Source organism: Delphinus delphis, chromosome 16, assembly GCF_949987515.2.
Source record: "Delphinus delphis chromosome 16, mDelDel1.2, whole genome shotgun sequence".
NCBI classification, from domain to species: domain Eukaryota; kingdom Metazoa; phylum Chordata; class Mammalia; order Artiodactyla; family Delphinidae; genus Delphinus; species Delphinus delphis.
The window spans coordinates 30,051,065-30,067,809 of record NC_082698.1 but is presented as its reverse complement, the minus strand read 5'-3'; the positions used below and the strand labels follow the sequence as shown (position 1 = coordinate 30,067,809).

Sequence of the window (16,745 nt, the reverse complement as noted above, 5' to 3'; positions counted from 1 at the left end):
ATGGGTCAATATTCATAAGGGTGTACAGCAAGAGAGTCAAGAAAACTAAGTATAGGCAGTTCTGGTGATTGTTTAGTCCTCATAAACACTTGTTTCTACAGTACAATTCAGAGAATAAATAGAGGCACACGGCTCTAATTTCCACCACAATCTGCTGTTGAGGAGACATTCAGTGTGAGGATAAGGGGCTGGGGGGGCATGTTTGGGTCACAGGGTAACTGAAGGCCTCTGTGATGAACTATGCAGGGATCCAGTCGATCAAGATCTGATCCCTAGGCCTGATGGCCAAGGCTCATGGTGCAAGAGTTACAGTGAACCAAATGCTCTTTTAGTTCACTGCCATCCCATGATGGGTCCAATTCTACCTGAACCCCAAGGGGTTGAGGTGGGTCTGACCTACTGGTCCACTGGGAAGAAGCTGTGTCAGCCCAAGCCATCCTTAAGGATTTAGTTCACTCCATGACAGGGCCTGATGGGACCCACAGATATCTGCCCTTGCCCTGGAGTGAGTTATAAATACAAGTTATAAGGTGACTGTTTATATCGGTTTCTTTCTGACTAAAGGGATCCTTTCCCATGTCTAAGGAAGGAGAGAGGAGCACAAATTATGTTTGTAAAGTCAAGGGAGAGGGAAATAGCATTCACTGAACCCTTCACAGGGGCAATAAGCAGACACGAGGACCAGTCTGGTCAGACAAAGTGGAAGGCCTGGGGCCATGATGCCAACCAGAAGCGAATGCAGGGGTAACATACAGAAAAGCTCTGGCCTTGACTTTCTCAGGACCGCTGTACTGTCTAAGCCACTCCTATCGTTTTCCTTATTTCTCCAGGGCAGTACAGAGCACTGGCCCTAATCTGGGGCTGGGATCATCTGCCCCAAATAGAGGTGGAAGGAAGAGACTCTGTATCACTTGGCAGAAAATGAAGTAGCAGGTCTGCACCGGGTGACCCATGGTTTTAGGGACAGAGAGTACCAACGAGCAAGAGAAGGGCAGGGCACACTGGGTACCACTGCTGCAAGGCCAGCGGCCCGAGCCTCAGACCTTCGGGACTTCTGCTCCATGGTCATTCTCATCTCCTCTCACATCGGATTCTTTTGTTCACCCCCAGCGGGTGGTGGGGCGTTGCTGTCAGCTGGGCGCAGCGCCACGTCAGGCGGTGAGGCTCCGGGCTGACTTGGAGGCGCTCTGGGCCCGCTGAACCACCGCCGAGCACTTCTCGCGCCGCAAAAGCTTGTTGTTCTCGAACAGACCTTCGTTGCGGGGTATTCCGTGAGAACCATCGGGGAAAGTCAGCAGGCCTTTGAGGGGGACAGAGAAAATATGGGTGAGACAGTGGCATTAGTGGCTGGGAGGTCTGCTTGCTACGTAGAGGCGGAGGGAGAGAAAAGTTTGCAGCCCTTGGGTACTCTATTGGTGAGTCTGATGACCCGGCATTGGCACCCAGTCACTATGCATTGCTGGGCATCCACAGGAGGATTAAAGCTGCAAAAGTGTCCTTCCACCCATTTATGCTTGTCAGTCACCTGTCCTGCTGGCCCGCAACTTACCCAAACCATCCACTCTGCCGTTTTTAAATTCCCCCTCAAAGGTCATGTTGTCATGTCGAATGAAGACTCCGACGCCGTTGAACTTGCCCTGGGCAAACTCCCCCTCATACCTGCAGAAACACGAGATGTCAGCCTTCAGGATAACTGAGTCAGGCAGCTGCCAACACCAAATGTGTGGTTATCAACACCAAGGAGCAAAGCTGATTCCACTCTTCCAGAGCTCCCACCCACCCAGCCAGCAGAGAGGGGTCAGAGAGTGTGTATGATACGAGGCTCTAATCTCAAGGAAATAACCTAAGAGGACAGTGGTGGGGTGGGAGGTCACTGACCTCCTTGCCATTTCAAATTTTAGATGTATTTATAAAGTAACCAATAAAAGAACGAACGCTGCTCCTTGCCTGTTTTCAGAGGGCCCGGGACCAGCTCAGGTTTGACCAGGTGTTTCTCACTGTCCCTTTTAGAACAGAACTTCCCTTCCCTAGTTTAAGGCTGAGAAAGGAATGATGACCCAGTACCCACCTCGAGCCATCTGAGAAGGTTAGTACCCCGAAGCCATTAAAGAGCCCATTCTCAAAATGGCCCAGGTACACGCCACCATCTGCAAACATCAGCTGACCAAAACCATGTCTGCGGCCTGAGCAAAGAGAAGACAGGTGTCAGGTTGGGATGGGGCAGCTTCAGGGTCCCCTCTCACAGTCCAACATCCTTTGCCTTGCATCACCCCACCCACAAAGGAAAGAAGAGAAGCAGTGACATTAGCAGGGCAGAGAACTATTACCCAGAGTAATAAGCTGGCCTCTAAGATCCTTCTTAAGTCACAACCATCAGATTTGGAGCAGGTCTCTCCAAGTATGAAGATAAGAGAGCACTGAAAAATCACAATAGCTTAAAAAAAATTTAAATAAAAATCACAATAGCTAACTTCACAGGGCCTTCACTATGTGCCACGCACTCTTCCAAGCACTTTGTATTTATCATCTTATTTAATCCTCACAACAACCTTAGGAGGTAGGCCCAATACTATTATTATTCCCATTAACAGATGCAGAAACCAAGGCAAGGAGAAGATAAAAAACTTACTCAAGATCACAGAGCAACTAAAAGTGGTAGAGCAAGACAGCAAATGCAGCTGGCAGACTGACTCTGGAGCCCTCGACACTTAACTGCCTTGACACTCTGAGAAAAAAATTAAAGTACCCTCCAACACCATGAAGCTGCTGGGCAAACCTAACAGCCTGACTGGCAATACTAGTTTGAGCTTTGTTCCATCAATAGGGCTGTGCTTACCCACTGAACTGACCAGAGAACAGAGCAAGATACTGGAGAAGCAGCAATGCCATTCCGGGTACAAGGGCGCTCTTTTGGTGGATAGAGACTGCCCAGCAGAGCCTCGAGAAGCCTCTCCCCTTAAAAGGTCACGTTAAAGGGGACAGTAGGTGTTTGGGAGGCAGGAGAAAAGGCTGTGGATGTACGGAGGCAAGGTCACGTCCCATGTCACAATTTCTCCTCTCAAGGCTCAAAAATTCATCAGCTGCAGGGATCTACCATGAAAAGAATGAGGCGTCTGGAAAGAGTGTGAACTGCTCTTCGTTGGCACAACTATAGAGAGTCAAGTCTCCTCGGGGCAGTTCCGGGTTTGCTAGGACTGGACCCGTGAGACTTTTAAGTGGCCAGACTGTTTCCAAACTGAACATCATTAAAGTGCTTCCTGTATAGCCTCAGGCTGGAGGAATTCTGCCCTTCCTATGAATAGATACTTCCAAATGTAATGAGCTGTCACAGGAAATTCAAGGCAATGAATGTCATCTGCTCTTGAGTGTCTGCCCTAATTTCTTCTTTAAGATTCACTAGAATCAAGTCATTACAATGAATCTGTACTTTGCAACTTATGGGCCCTAAAAATAATTCATTTTGCTCTGCTGAGTACCTTAGCATTTATAAAAACAATTCCCAAGTAATACCACTAAAGGGTAAAAGAGTGTTGGGGGGGCTTCCCTGGTGGCGCAGTGGTTGAGAGTCCGCCTGCCGATGCAGGAGATCTGGGTTCGTGTCCCAGTCCGGGAAGATCCCACATGCTGCGGAGCGGGTAGTCCCGTGAGCCATGGCCGCTGAGCCTGCGCGTCCGGAGCCTGTGCTCCGCAACTGGAGAGGCCACAACAGTGAGAGGTCCGCGTACCGCAAAAAAAAAAAAAAAAAAAAAAAAGAGTGTTGGGGGTTCTCCTGGCAGGCCAGTGGTTAGGACTCAACACTTTCACTGACATAGGCCCAGGTTCAATCCCTGGTCGGGGAACTAAGATCCTGCAAGCCACGAGGCGTGGCAAAAAAAAAAAAAAAGAAAAAAGAGTGTTAAAACACTTCAAATTTAGAAGTGGGAAGATTTAACTTATTTCTGGAGATTGGAGTAACAATAGCATTTTCCAATTCCTTTATTTATAATCCTAAAATCAAATAAAGGAAGGGCACTCTTTGGCTTTAGAAGTTAGAAATGAAGACTCGTAAAGTTGTCCTATATATATCCTGATGTATTTGTCCCTCAGCCAAAGGAAGTGTTCATCACTGGATGTTCCCCACGGGTCCTCTCACCCTCCTTCCACTCGCCACGATATTCCTCCCCACTGGAGTAGGTGAAGGAACCTTTTGTCAGGGTCATGGTGACAGCTTACAGAAGGATGAAAACTGCAAGAAATAAGCAGAGGAGAACCAGTGTCATAGGATGGCTGGAGGAAAGGCCTGTAAAGCAATTTTATAGATACCTTCGAAAGGCTACCAGCCTGGTAAGTGTAAACTGCCTTGATTACATTTAACAAAAATCCCCCCTCTCCAACCGCCACCACCATCATCGCCACCTCTGCCCAAGCAGTCTTATCCTCCTACTTGTCTTAAAAGTCTTCAGCAGGTTCCAATTTTCTAAGACCTGGGATGGAAATTTACGATTAATTTGTAAATATTTGCTTGATACCTACTATGTGCTTAGTCAATGTATAAAATGTAGTCTCGTTCCTCGTTGAGTTTATAATCTAGCTGATAAGACTAACAACTGAAACACTGAATAGGAGAGATAATATAATTAAGTGCCAAACTGGATGGCAGAGATTACAAAGAAAAGGGACAGGCAGAATTTAAAACAAGCAGTGAAGAACGCAAAGGGCAATGCCAGACTGAGAAAACATGGGGAATGAAAGCACAAAGAGCAATATAAACACGACATGTGCGGTGGGAATTAAGAAGCCGGGTCTTATTCGAGTTGAAGGTTTATTTAGGGAGTAACAGGAAACAAATTCATCTATGTACACCCAGCCTAAATCTTAAATCTGAAAAGAACCTCTCAGATTTAATCCAAACTCCCTCATTTTGGAGGGAGAAACATTTGGAGAAAACAGAAGCCCCAAGAGGTTAAAAACTAGTTAGAGAACAATGATGATGATGGAACTCGTGCCCATGCCTCCCCTGACTGCCGCTAGTTCTTTTTCCCCTGTACCATGTGCTCTGCTTTTAGGGTCAGGCCAGCTTAAGGAGACCTTTGAAAGCTAGGCAGAAGGGTTGATAGCTGATAAGGTATGGAAGAGAAGAAACCTCTGGGGGTTATAATACGAAATATGAAAGCAGAGTCTAAGGAAAATGAATGTGGCAGAAGGAAGCAGGATGGGCTGGAACAGCAAACGCCTACAGCCAGAAAAGCTGCAAGGCAGGAGATGTGATCATTTAGTCAATTGTAAAAATGGGCACAAAGTGTTCTCCCTCCATCCATGCCCTTGCAGATATGGCAGATCCTCCATTAAGAGGCAGCTTATTTATTCCTCTGCCTGTTGGATCTGGGTGGGTTATCTGACTTGCTTTCGCTAATGGAACATTAGCAAAGGTGACGTAGCAGAGGTTTGAAAAGCATTTGTTTGTTGGGCTTGCTCTCTTATTGCACTTGGAACTGTTCTGCCTCCATGTGAATGAGCCCAGGCTAGTCTGCCAGATGGTGAGAGGCCACGTGGAGCAGCTGTCCCAGCTGACCACAGATGCATGGGTGAGCTCAGACAAGACTAGAAGAGCTGCCCTCCTGAGCCCAGCCCCAAATTACTGACCCACAGAATCACGGACTAAAGAAATGGTTGTTGTAGCCACTATGTTTTGGGGATGGTGTGTAATAACACACCTAGCAAAAGCTAACTGATATACCCAGGTATGAGATCATAAAGCCTGATCTAGGGAGATAACAGGGTAATGGGAGCAGGAATGATTATCACAGGATAAACAAAAAAACCTGGTAACATTTGGAGACTGGCTAGGTATAGCTTCATATGAGGGTAAAAGAATAATTATACTCAAGGATATTCTATAAGAAGGGAGTTAAGATACCCAAAACATCAATAAATATAAAGAAACAAATAGAATCATTTGACATATTTTTGAAAATGCAATCCCTATTTCTCTTTCTTTCCTTTTTTTTTTTTTTTTTTTTGGTAACTGGAAGTTTGTACCTCCTAATCTCCCTCACTTATTTCTCTGATCTCTCCACCCCCTCCCCTCTGGCAAACACCTGTTTCTTCTCTGTATCTATGACTTTGTTTGTTTTGTTATGTTTATTCATTTTTCTTTGTTTTTTAGATTCCACGTATAAGTGAAATCATATGGCATTTGTCTTTCTCTGATTTATTTCATTTAGCATAATACCCTCTATGTCCACCCATATTGTCACAAATGGCAAGATTTCATTTTTTCTTTTTTATGGCTGAGTAGTATTCATATATATATATATATATATATATATATCTCCATTGTGTGTGTGTGTGTGTGTGTATATATATATATATATATATGGAATATATACACACATACCACATCTTCTTTACTCATTCATTTATTGATGGACACTTAGATTGCTTCCATATTTTGGCTACTGTAAACAATGCCGCAATGAATATAGGGGTGCATGTATCTTTTCTAAGAACTGTTTTCATTTTCTTCAGATAAATACCCAGGAGTGGAAGTGCTCCACTTCCACTCATATGGTAGTTCTGTTTTTAATTTTTTGAGGAACCACCATACTGTTTTCCACAGTGGCTGCACCAATTTACATCCCCACCAACAGTGCACGAGGGTTCCCTTTTCTCCACATCCTCCCCAACACCTGTAATTTGTTATCTTTTTGATAACAGCCATTCTGACAGTTGTGAGGTGATATCTCATTGAGGTTTTGATTTGCATTTCCCTGATGGTTAGTGATGTTGAACATCTTTTCATGTGCCTCTTGGCCATCTGTATGTCTCCTTTGGAAAAATGTCTATTCAGGACCTCTGCCCATTTTTAAATCAGGCTGTGTGATTTTTTGATGTTGAGTTTTATGAGTTCTTTGTATATTTTGGATATTAACCCCTTATCAAGTACATTGTTTGCAAATATCTTCTTCCATTTACTAGGTGGTCTTTTCATTTTGTTGATAGTTTCCTCCACTGTGCAAAAGCTTTTTAGTTTGACTAAGTCCCATCTGTTTATTTTTGCTTTTGTTTCCCTAACCTGAGGAGATGTATCCATAAAAATATTGCTAAGACTGATGTCAAAGAGCATACTGCCTACATCTTCTTCTAGGAGTTTTATGGTGTCATGACTTACATTTAAATCTTTACTCCATTTTGAGGGTTTGTTTGTTTGTTTGTATATGGTGTGAGAAAGTAGTCCAATTTGATTCTTCTGCATGTAGCTGTCCAGTTTTCCCAACACCATTTATTGAAGAGTGTGTTTTCCTTATGGTATATTCTTGCCTCCTCTGTGGTAGACTAATTGCCCATATAAGTGTGGGTTCATTTCTGGGCCATCTATTCTATTCCATTGATCTATGTGCCTGTTTCTGTGCCAGTACCATCCTATTTTGATTTCTGTAACTTTGTAGTATAGTTTGAAATCAGGGAGCGTGATACTTCCAGCTTTGTTGTTCTTTCTCAAGGTTGCTTTGGCTATTCAGGATCTTTTGTGTTTCCTTACAAATTCAAATGACACTTTGAAAAAATATCAGCAATTTTGACTAATGAGGTAAGTACTAAGTAGGGGAAAAGTAAATTATAGCCACTCATCTGTTCTTTATCAGCACCCTATGGGATATTCTAATTTTGGCCTATGTCATAATGATTTTGATGCAGATGCTGAAAGCTCAGAAATGGTCTGATGTGTAGACAGTCTGGCCTGAACAGAGCAGAAGCCCTGTGCTCTCACCCAAACATGGAGAGACATTCATTTCTACCCCCATAATGAAGGCCAGCTTTGTGGAAGCTCTTTTGGTGATGTTTGGAGTCACTCCCATTGGTACAACAGGGATTTTCTCACTTTTCTAGTTACTCAGGAGCTCCATGTTCAGGGTCCCTCACATTGTAGAAGATATCCCAAGATCAGGATCATTTTCTTGTCTTAATGCCCCTCAGTACCTCTGGGGGGCTATTTTCTCAGTGGCTGGCACCTGGTGTGCCATCTCTGTCCCATCAATGTTCCACAAGGTCAGCATCTAATTTCAGGCTCACGAGCCTCTTATCATCAGCCCAGCATCAGAGTATGCCTGGGGTAGAGGTCAACATGACTCCATCGCAAATACAACATTAATGAGAGGAAGAGAAGCAGTTTTCCATCGAAAGTACAGAGGAAAACGCTTTCCAGTCCAGAAAGGCATGTTGACAGCTAGAGGTCACCATCAGCTCTTCTGAGAACTAATTACATCAGAGAACTAAAAGTCAGCTTATGGCACAAATCTGAGCTATTTCATTCCTTCAAAATAAGTCAGAATATGAATGGTTACATCTTCTACTAAATCTTAGAACAAAACAAGCGTTCTGACATATAAATGCAAAATCATTATTTCTACAGGAAGATGATAAGATAAGGACATTTCCTTTCAAAGTTCAGCAGCAGCTGACTAACTTGTCTTCACTCCAAGTTTTTTTGTTTTGTTTTGTTTTGTTTTTGCGGTACGCGGGCCTCTCACTGTTGTGGCCTCTCCCGTTGCAGAGCATAGGCTCCAGATGCACAGGCTCAGCGGCCCTGGCTCACGGGCCCAGCCGCTCCACGGCATGTGGGATCCTCCCGGACTGGGGAACGAACCCGCGTCCCCTGCATCGGCAGGCGGACTCTCAACCACTGCGCCACCAGGGAAGCCTCACTCGAAGTTTTGGAAGGAGTTATTTCAGTGCAATTTGAGGAGCCAGACTGACTACACAGGGGCTCAGCCTCTTGTGCGTTTACTTTTTCTCAAGGCTATGTAAAACTTCTAAACAGTGGCATCCCACCAGTAGAAGGAACTTGAAAGAAAGGGAACGGTTCTTCTCCAGTTTGAGGATTACTAGGGACTGAGTACTACCCAGCCCCTCCAACTGTAAACCTAGCCACTCTTTTGGTATGCTGTTAGCTCTTGGGCAACATATCCTAAATATTTCAAAGAAGCCAATGAAACTTGAAAGATTAGCTTCTCATTACCAAATAGAGTGGACTGAATTTTCCAAAGATATTCTCAATCGTATCTCCTGTCTTATACATTCTTCTACAATTTGACCTTGCCACTGCCCCATCAAAAAGTAGTGGCTAACTCCTCATTTATGAATCTGGCTAGGTTTGTGATTGCTTCAACCAATAGAACGTGATGGAAGCGATGGTGTGTTCTGAGGTTAGATCATACAAGGTAATGCAATTTCCATCTTGCTAACTGGTAAACTTGAGCTTGGAGACCTAAGCCACCACATAAGTAGTCTGATTATCCTGAGGCTACCAGGCTCAGTGGAGGCCGAGCCACATAAAAAGTCACATGTGCTGGTGCTTCCAGTTGGCAGTCCTCATCTCTGAATCATCCTAGCCCAGGCACCAGGAGTGAGTGAAGGAGCCTTCAGGGATTCCAGTCCCCAGCCACTGAGCCCACATCCCAGCTGATGTATCATGGAGGAGAGAGAGAGATTATCTCCCAATTCCTGACTCACAGAATCTGTGAGCATCCTATGGTTGTTTTAAGCAGCTAAGTTTGGGGTAATCGGTTACACAGCAATTGTAATGGGAACATCATCCCTCAACCTATCCCTGCCGCCATCCTCTCCCATTTGTTTTCAAAAGCACATACTACAAATTCCCATTCCTTTTTGTTCTAGGGAGATATAGCAAACTTCAACAGCTGCTTGTCAAAACGATGTCCATTCCCAAGAACACAATTAGAAGTGCTAATTAAAGGAAACACATGTACACTCCATGTGTCTCAGGCCATGGTTGAACACACTTGACTTGAAACTTCTACGTGTGTCCAAATAATTGATATTGTCACTGCCTGAGGCAGAATCAGGGTTTTCATGTATGACTTCTGTAGTTAGCCATGCTAATTAATAGCTGTATAGCCACTGACCCCAAAAAGAACTCTATCAGTAACCATGGTCCTTGAGACAAATCTAGTTTAATGAAGTATAGCCAGTGCTGATGCAGACTAAAAAAACCAATACTTTAAAGGAATGCAGGGACTTCCCTGGTGGCACAGTGGTTAAGAATCTGCCTGCCAATGCAGGAGACACAGGTTCGAGCCCTGGTCCAGGAAGACCCCATATGCTGCAGAGCAACTAAGCCCATGCTCTGCAACAAGAGAAGTCACTGCAATGAGCAGCCTGCCCGCAACTAGAGAAAAGAAAGCCCGTGCACAGCAAGAAAGACGCAACGCAGCCAAAAATAAATAAATGTATATTAAAAAGAAATAAGGAATGCAAATCAGTATTTGTATCAGCTATTCAAAAAATCTTCTTTGCGGTACGCGGGCCTCTCACCGTTGTGGCCTCTCCCGCTGGGAAGCACAGGCTCCGGACGCGCAGGCTCAGCGGCCATGGCTCACGGGCCCAGCCGCTCTGCGGCATGTGGGATCCTCCCAGACCAGGGCACGAACCCGTGTCCCCTGCATCGGCAGGTGGACTCTCAACCACTGCACCACCAGGGAAGCCCTCAAAAAATCTTTTTAAAGAGAACAGATGGCCTAGGAGTTTAGGCTTCAGATTTACATGTGGAATCTAGTTACAAAGCCAAGATGATTCATGCTTCTTAACAGATGCCCACCCTTTCTCTCTCTTGATAGGTGGGTTGCAAAGGATCAATCCAAACATTTATCTAAAAGAAAATCACTATTTTGTGCCTATAAACCAACACACTATTAGTCTGCACAATAGACTATATCCTTGCTATCTTTATTTTCTCCCGGCCCAGACATTTCCAAACAGAACTCGAAGACAGGAATGAGAACTTTTGTTTCCATTCCATTTGTCTTTTTTTTTTTAATTTCAGAAATCAAACTGGTTAAAAAATATTTATGCATCCACAGTAACCTGTGTCCAAATCCAGAGGATTAATAAAAAAAAAAAAACTAACATAAAAGAGAATAGATTTTCAGTTTAAGAATATTTTTTGGAGGCATCCACCTTAACTATCTACATATAGCTTCACATTGTCCCCCTAAAGCCACCCTCCCCAGGGTGACAGTCTTGAAATTCTTTCAGTTATAAAGAAAGCAGCTCTTAGGCATTTAGAATCCTAAAGAAAAGAAAATGAAGGCTTTGATGAACAAAAATCAGGTTTGTAATGGACCTAGAACAAAAAGTCAAATGTTCTTTTCAAAGTATTTTAAGTGAGCTTAAAATAACTGTCTTTGTTTTAAGTCTGTAAGTCTCTTTCACTGTAATTCTTCCTTCCACTGGAAAAGTAAACAAATGTACCGCTACTAGATAAAGGTCTTATTTAGGAAGACTGTGGGACAGCTAGACTGAAGAAAGTGGGAAGAAAATCCTGACACCAGAAAGAAGGTCAAAACAAAACAAAACAAACAGAAAAAGCCCAGACGCCTTGGGGTGATGGGGACTGCCAGGATACTATTCTATTTCATGAGAAAGTAAAATTCCTGGGCTGGGTTCTAATACAACCGAGTTACTCCCGGTGGTACCTAAGCAGTTTGGAGATGCTAGACAGTAGGGATGCCACCATCAACTAATTTAAGCATCCTACTTCCCAAGGATGTGTGTGAGGGACGTCTCTCCACCAGAGTGTGACAGAGGCGGACCCAGAGCAAACAAAGCCCTAGACCGCAACAAGGCAACACTTACTCGTCGACCTCCCCAGTCCTTCTCCCACCCGGTTCTGGCTTTCCAGCACCGCTACTTCCCTCACCCCGGGTCCGCTCTCCAGGGCGGGAGGGGTCTTTAGCTCACACTGGTCTGCGATCTCCTCTGCACACAGCGCCCACGTACCCCGATCTCTATCCCGGAGGCCATGGGCTCGGGCCTCGGACCCCGCGGTAGAGACGGGAGGCCCGGGTTTGGGACCTCCGGGGCAGCAACCCTCGGGATGGAGCCGCGCTCCCGCAGCCCCTGTCATTTCGGGCTGGGCTCCTCAGTCCCTTCCTCCCAGACCACACTCTCCCGGCCCCCTCCCACCCGCGCTGCCAGCCAACCTGGGCTCGGCCTTCCGGGATGACCGTCTCGCCCTGACGCGGGGCGGACCTCCGCTCCGCCGGGCTCGCCCCTGCCACCTGCCTCTCCGCCACCACCTCCAGTGCCTGCCGCACTTGACGCCGCCATCCCGGGCAGCCGCACTGGGCACAATTCCCGCAGCCCATTGGCTGTTACCTAGGCAACCGGGAGCAACGCCACTCTCCATTGGCCTAGCCTGGGCTCTACGCCATCTTTGTGCGGAGCTGAGTGTTGCGAGAACCCTGGGCCAAATACCAGAAAGAGGGGTGGGGCTGATCCACGGTGCTACCTCAGCCACCCGGAGAACTCAGTTCTCGCCTACCAAGAGGTAGCCTAGCTGAAATGCCAACTCCAAACCAAACAAAAACCAAACCTGCGTCAGAAGCAACAGTCACCACCTACACAAGCGGCTCCGATCCTGCTCCGATCTCCACAGTTGTCAATGGCACCGACGCGGAGCTAAAGGACAGAACCCAAAACTGACTTTTGAGGTGCGGCTTTGTAAATTGTGAAGCGCAGGATGGGGCAACTGCAGTTTCATGAGTATCAGCCCTGTGCCAGCATTGTGATGATACCAGGGCACTTTTGCATTCATTATACGGATTTGTGTTGCCGTTGTCATGACTCATATACTTTGTATTTAAAATATAGGGCCAAGATTGGAACAAATCCTCCCAAATACCATGCACACCAACCGGTTTATCCATATGTTTATTTACCGAACAATGTGAATACAGCATGATGCTAGGTTCTGCCGGGCTAGAATAGACATGAACACTGCTCTCATAAGATTTACAGCCTCGATGCGGAGAAGAAAAAGTTCATGTACATGGAAAAATCCAAGTCTGTATTTAATTATTATATACTTAATTATTAAGAGAAGGCAGGCGAATGAAGAGAGTAAGCAAATTGCTTCTCTGAATTTGGATTTCCTAATCTGTAGAAAGGATGATAATAGTAATAATGATAAAGTCTCCCCAAGACTTGTATGAAAATACAATGTAAAATGCTCAGTACTGTGTCTGACATTGTAAGTGCTCAATAAACTGTAGTTCTAAAAGATTTGGATTCTGTTTTCAAATCCCATCTCTGCCACCAACTGTGTGTGACTTCAAGCAAGTTGGTAAGCTCTCTAGCCTGTGAAATGAGATTGCACTAGCAAATCTGTAAGATTCAATCCAGCTCTAACTCACTGGTTCAACATGCTGAACTGTGTGGTGTTAATCATGGATATAATTACAATAGTTGAGGAACAGAGTGTCAAGAAAACAGATATTAGATTGGAGAATGTGTATTTAGAAAATATGAAGAAATAAGGTTAAATAGATTGTGGTCAAATTATGGATAGACCTGAAAAAGTAGAAGATACGGTTTGCAAAATGTAGTTTCTTGAATCTGCAAATTTGTACACACAGAAAGTAGACTAGAGGTTACCAAGAGCCAGGGGAAGAGGATGTTACTGTTTAACAGGTACAGAGTTTTTGTTGGGATGATGAAAAAGCTTTGGGTATAGAGAGTGGTGATGGTTACACAACATTGTGAATGTATTTAATGTCACTGAATTGGACACTTATGAATGGTTAAAATGATAAATATTACATATATTTTACCATAATAAAAAAATGTAGTTTCTTGATCAGAGCAGTGACACAATAAAACCAGTGTTTTTTTTTTGTTTTGTTTTGTTTTTTGCGGTACGCGGGGCTCTCACTGTTGTGGCCTCTCCTGTTGCGGAGCACAGGCTCCGGACGTGCAGCGGCTATGGCTCATGGGCCCAGCCGCTCCGCGGCATGTGAGATCTTCCCAGACCAGGGCACGAACCCATGTCCCCCGCATCGGCAGGTGGACTCTCAACCACTGCGCCACCAGGGAAGCCCAAAACCAGTGTTTTAAGAAAATTAAACTGGCAGTGATACCCAGAGATGATCAGAGAGAGACTGGAAGCAGAGAAACTCAGAAGCTATTGCAATAATGTAGCTAAGACATCCTGAGAGTCTCAAAACTAATGCGGTATCAGTGAGGATGGAAAGAAAGGGGTAAACATGAGACATTTCGCAGAACTAATTAATAAGAAGCAATATAGTGTTAAAAGCATGGAGCTAGTCTGCCTGGATTTTGATCCAGTTCTGCCACTTACCAGCTGCATGACCACAAGCAAGTTACTTTACTCAGTTTCCAACATCATAGGGGCTGTAATGCCGGTTACGTGGCTTAATCTGTGTAGTGGACAAAGAACAATATTTGCCACATGCTTAGCATTTGGTAGGTGCTAGCTCTTAAAAGGCAATAGAGAATGTATTGACACTTTTCAGTAAAAGGAGAATCAAGTTCTAAGAAGTAAATACAGAAATAATTTCTGAGGGTTTTCCATAGAGAAAACTCAGAATTCAAGGGAGAACTCTGAATCTTGGAGCTTTCCTTGACCATAATTTGAAGCTTAAGGGCTAAATGAGATGAATCATACTAAGAGGTCATCTCTGTGGCTATGGCCTCTGGGACATAAGAGGCAAGTATTAGTTAATTATTTGATGTCTTGTTAGGAAAAGGAAATAACATGTCTTGTAACTGAAAGGGGAAATTGAACCATCTGTATGGACCTTTGCCTAGAATGGTTTATTAGGCAAAAAAAAAGTTTAAGATATTCTCAGTGTTAAAAACAAGACAACAGGCCCCAAAGGGAGTCACCTATGCTAAGCCCTATGTCACTAAACCCAAACTTAATACTTTACTTAATTACAGTTTCAGCCTCTCCCAGACATGGAATCTTAAATGAGGCAATCTGGACTCACCTGGTCAGCACTAGTGAGGTAATCTTTCTGATAGACCCCTGCATCCCGGCCCGAAAGGAAGGTGAACGCTGCCACAACCAATCTGCTTTCAGCTATAACTTCCTTGGCCCACTGCCTATAAAGGTCTTTCACGTTGTACAGCTCCTCAGAGTTCCTTTCTATCTGCTACGTGGGATGCTGCCCAATTCATGAATCATTGAATAAAGCCCATAAGATCTTTAAAATTTATCCAGTTGAATTTTGTTTTTTAACACCGTACGTACAATTAAACAATTCTTTCAATTCAGTACTTCTACTTAGTTGTGGCAATAATTAGATTCAAGAAAGAATGATTTTAAAATATTGGTTACAAGGGGTCTGGTCATCTTTTGAGAAAACCCATGCCTCTAGTCTGTTGGTTACTTTAAACGTAAAAACAAAAACAACATCAACAATAACCTCAGGTCCAGTGGTTAAGAATCAGCTTTCCAATGCAGGGGACTCGGGTTCGATCCCTGGTCGGGAACTAAGATCCCACATGCTGAGGGGCAACCAAGCCTGAGTGCTGCAACTACAGAGCCCATGCGCTCTGGAGCTGGCGTGCCACAACTAGAGAGAAGGCCACATGCCCCAGTGAAGGATCCTGCGTGCCGCAACTAAGACCCAACACAGCCATAAATAAATAAATAAATATTTTAAAAAACCCAATAACCTGAGCAGTGATAAAAAGCTACCATTTGTTGAGTGCTTTTTATGTACTAAACACTATGCTAAGTTTTTTTTTTTGTTTGTTTTTTTCTATACGCGGGCCTCTCACTGTTGTGGCCTCTCCCGTTGCGGAGCACAGGCTCCGGACGCGCAGGCTCAGTGGCCATGGCCCACGGGCCCAGCCGCTCCGCGGCATGCGGGATCCTCCCGGACCGGGGCACAAACCCGTGTCCCCTGCATCGGCAGGCGGACTCCCAACCACTGCGCCACCAGCGAAGCCCTATGCTAAGTTTTTATGTACGTTATCTTGATTCTTATTTAACCAGTTGAGGAAGGGATGATTATTCTCATTTTATAGAGGAAGACACTGAGGCTTAGAAAGTTAAGTAACATACAAAATAATAAGTGTGGCGCTGGAGTTCAAACTCAAATGTCTTTGATTCACTCTTTTCCCAATGATAAAATAAACATTCACATTTTAAGGCAAGACAAGAAAAACTTAAAAATTTTCTCTGCCAGTTTGGGCTTTCTTCCTCTCTAGTGTGCATTGTGCATCTGCATTATGCATTAACCAGACCTCCCCAATAGCAGAAATACAAGATCAATTTTTCTTCTGGCGCCAACCATATAACTCCTTAGAAAATAACATTCCTTTCTCAATCCTTGTGTGTACAGACATATTTGGTGAACTTTATGTACAATTCCAATGTATCATTTCGCTTAAAGATAGCGATTAGTGAAGAACAGACTGATTAGACGACCTGGGGAGATACTAGCCTGCACATAAGAGAAGTTCTTAGCATAAACACTTATGACTTTATTAATGTTACTAGCTATATTACTTGTATTCTGCCTGTTTTACAGGATTGTTTCTCACATTACCAAATGTGTGACTGAGCCTCTGATAAAATTAATGATGATTAGCTGACTTGAAATGATTGACCAAATATATAGTCCTATAAGATCAATGATGTAGGACCTCTCTGGCGGTCCAGAGTTTGACTCCGTGCTTTCGTAAGCCAGAAAGAGAAAAACAAATATCATATATTAACACGTATATGTGGAATCTAGAAAAATGGTACAGATAAACCTATTTGCAGGGCAGGAACAGAGACGCAGACGTAGAGAATGGACATGAGGACACAGGGGGAGAAGGAGAGGGTGGGACGAATTGGGAGATTAGGAATGACATATATACAGCACTAGGATGTGTGACTGAGGAGCTTGGCTGCTTTATTGTAAACTTCCAAACAAGGGCCAGCAATCGGAATC

At 44.3% G+C, this 16,745-nt stretch overlaps 1 protein-coding gene across 2 annotated transcripts; it reads right to left on the bottom strand.

The window, feature by feature from the left end:
- Positions 1–54: 54 nt before the first annotated feature.
- Positions 55–12,118, bottom strand: MORN4 (MORN repeat containing 4). Of its 2 annotated transcripts, none has more exons than XM_060034350.1 (5): positions 11,979–12,118; positions 4,133–4,225; positions 2,069–2,183; positions 1,550–1,659; positions 55–1,300 (listed from the first exon to the last, which is right to left on the bottom strand). In XM_060034350.1, the coding sequence occupies exons 2-5, from the start codon at positions 4,197–4,199 to the stop codon at positions 1,152–1,154; spliced, it is 441 nt and encodes a 146-aa protein (XP_059890333.1). In that variant the 5' UTR covers positions 4,200–4,225; positions 11,979–12,118; the 3' UTR covers positions 55–1,151. The 2 variants fall into 2 exon arrangements, with proteins under 2 accessions (XP_059890333.1, XP_059890334.1); XM_060034351.1 differs by having other exon boundaries at positions 4,184–4,225.
- Between the last annotated feature and the right edge of the window lie 4,627 nt (positions 12,119–16,745).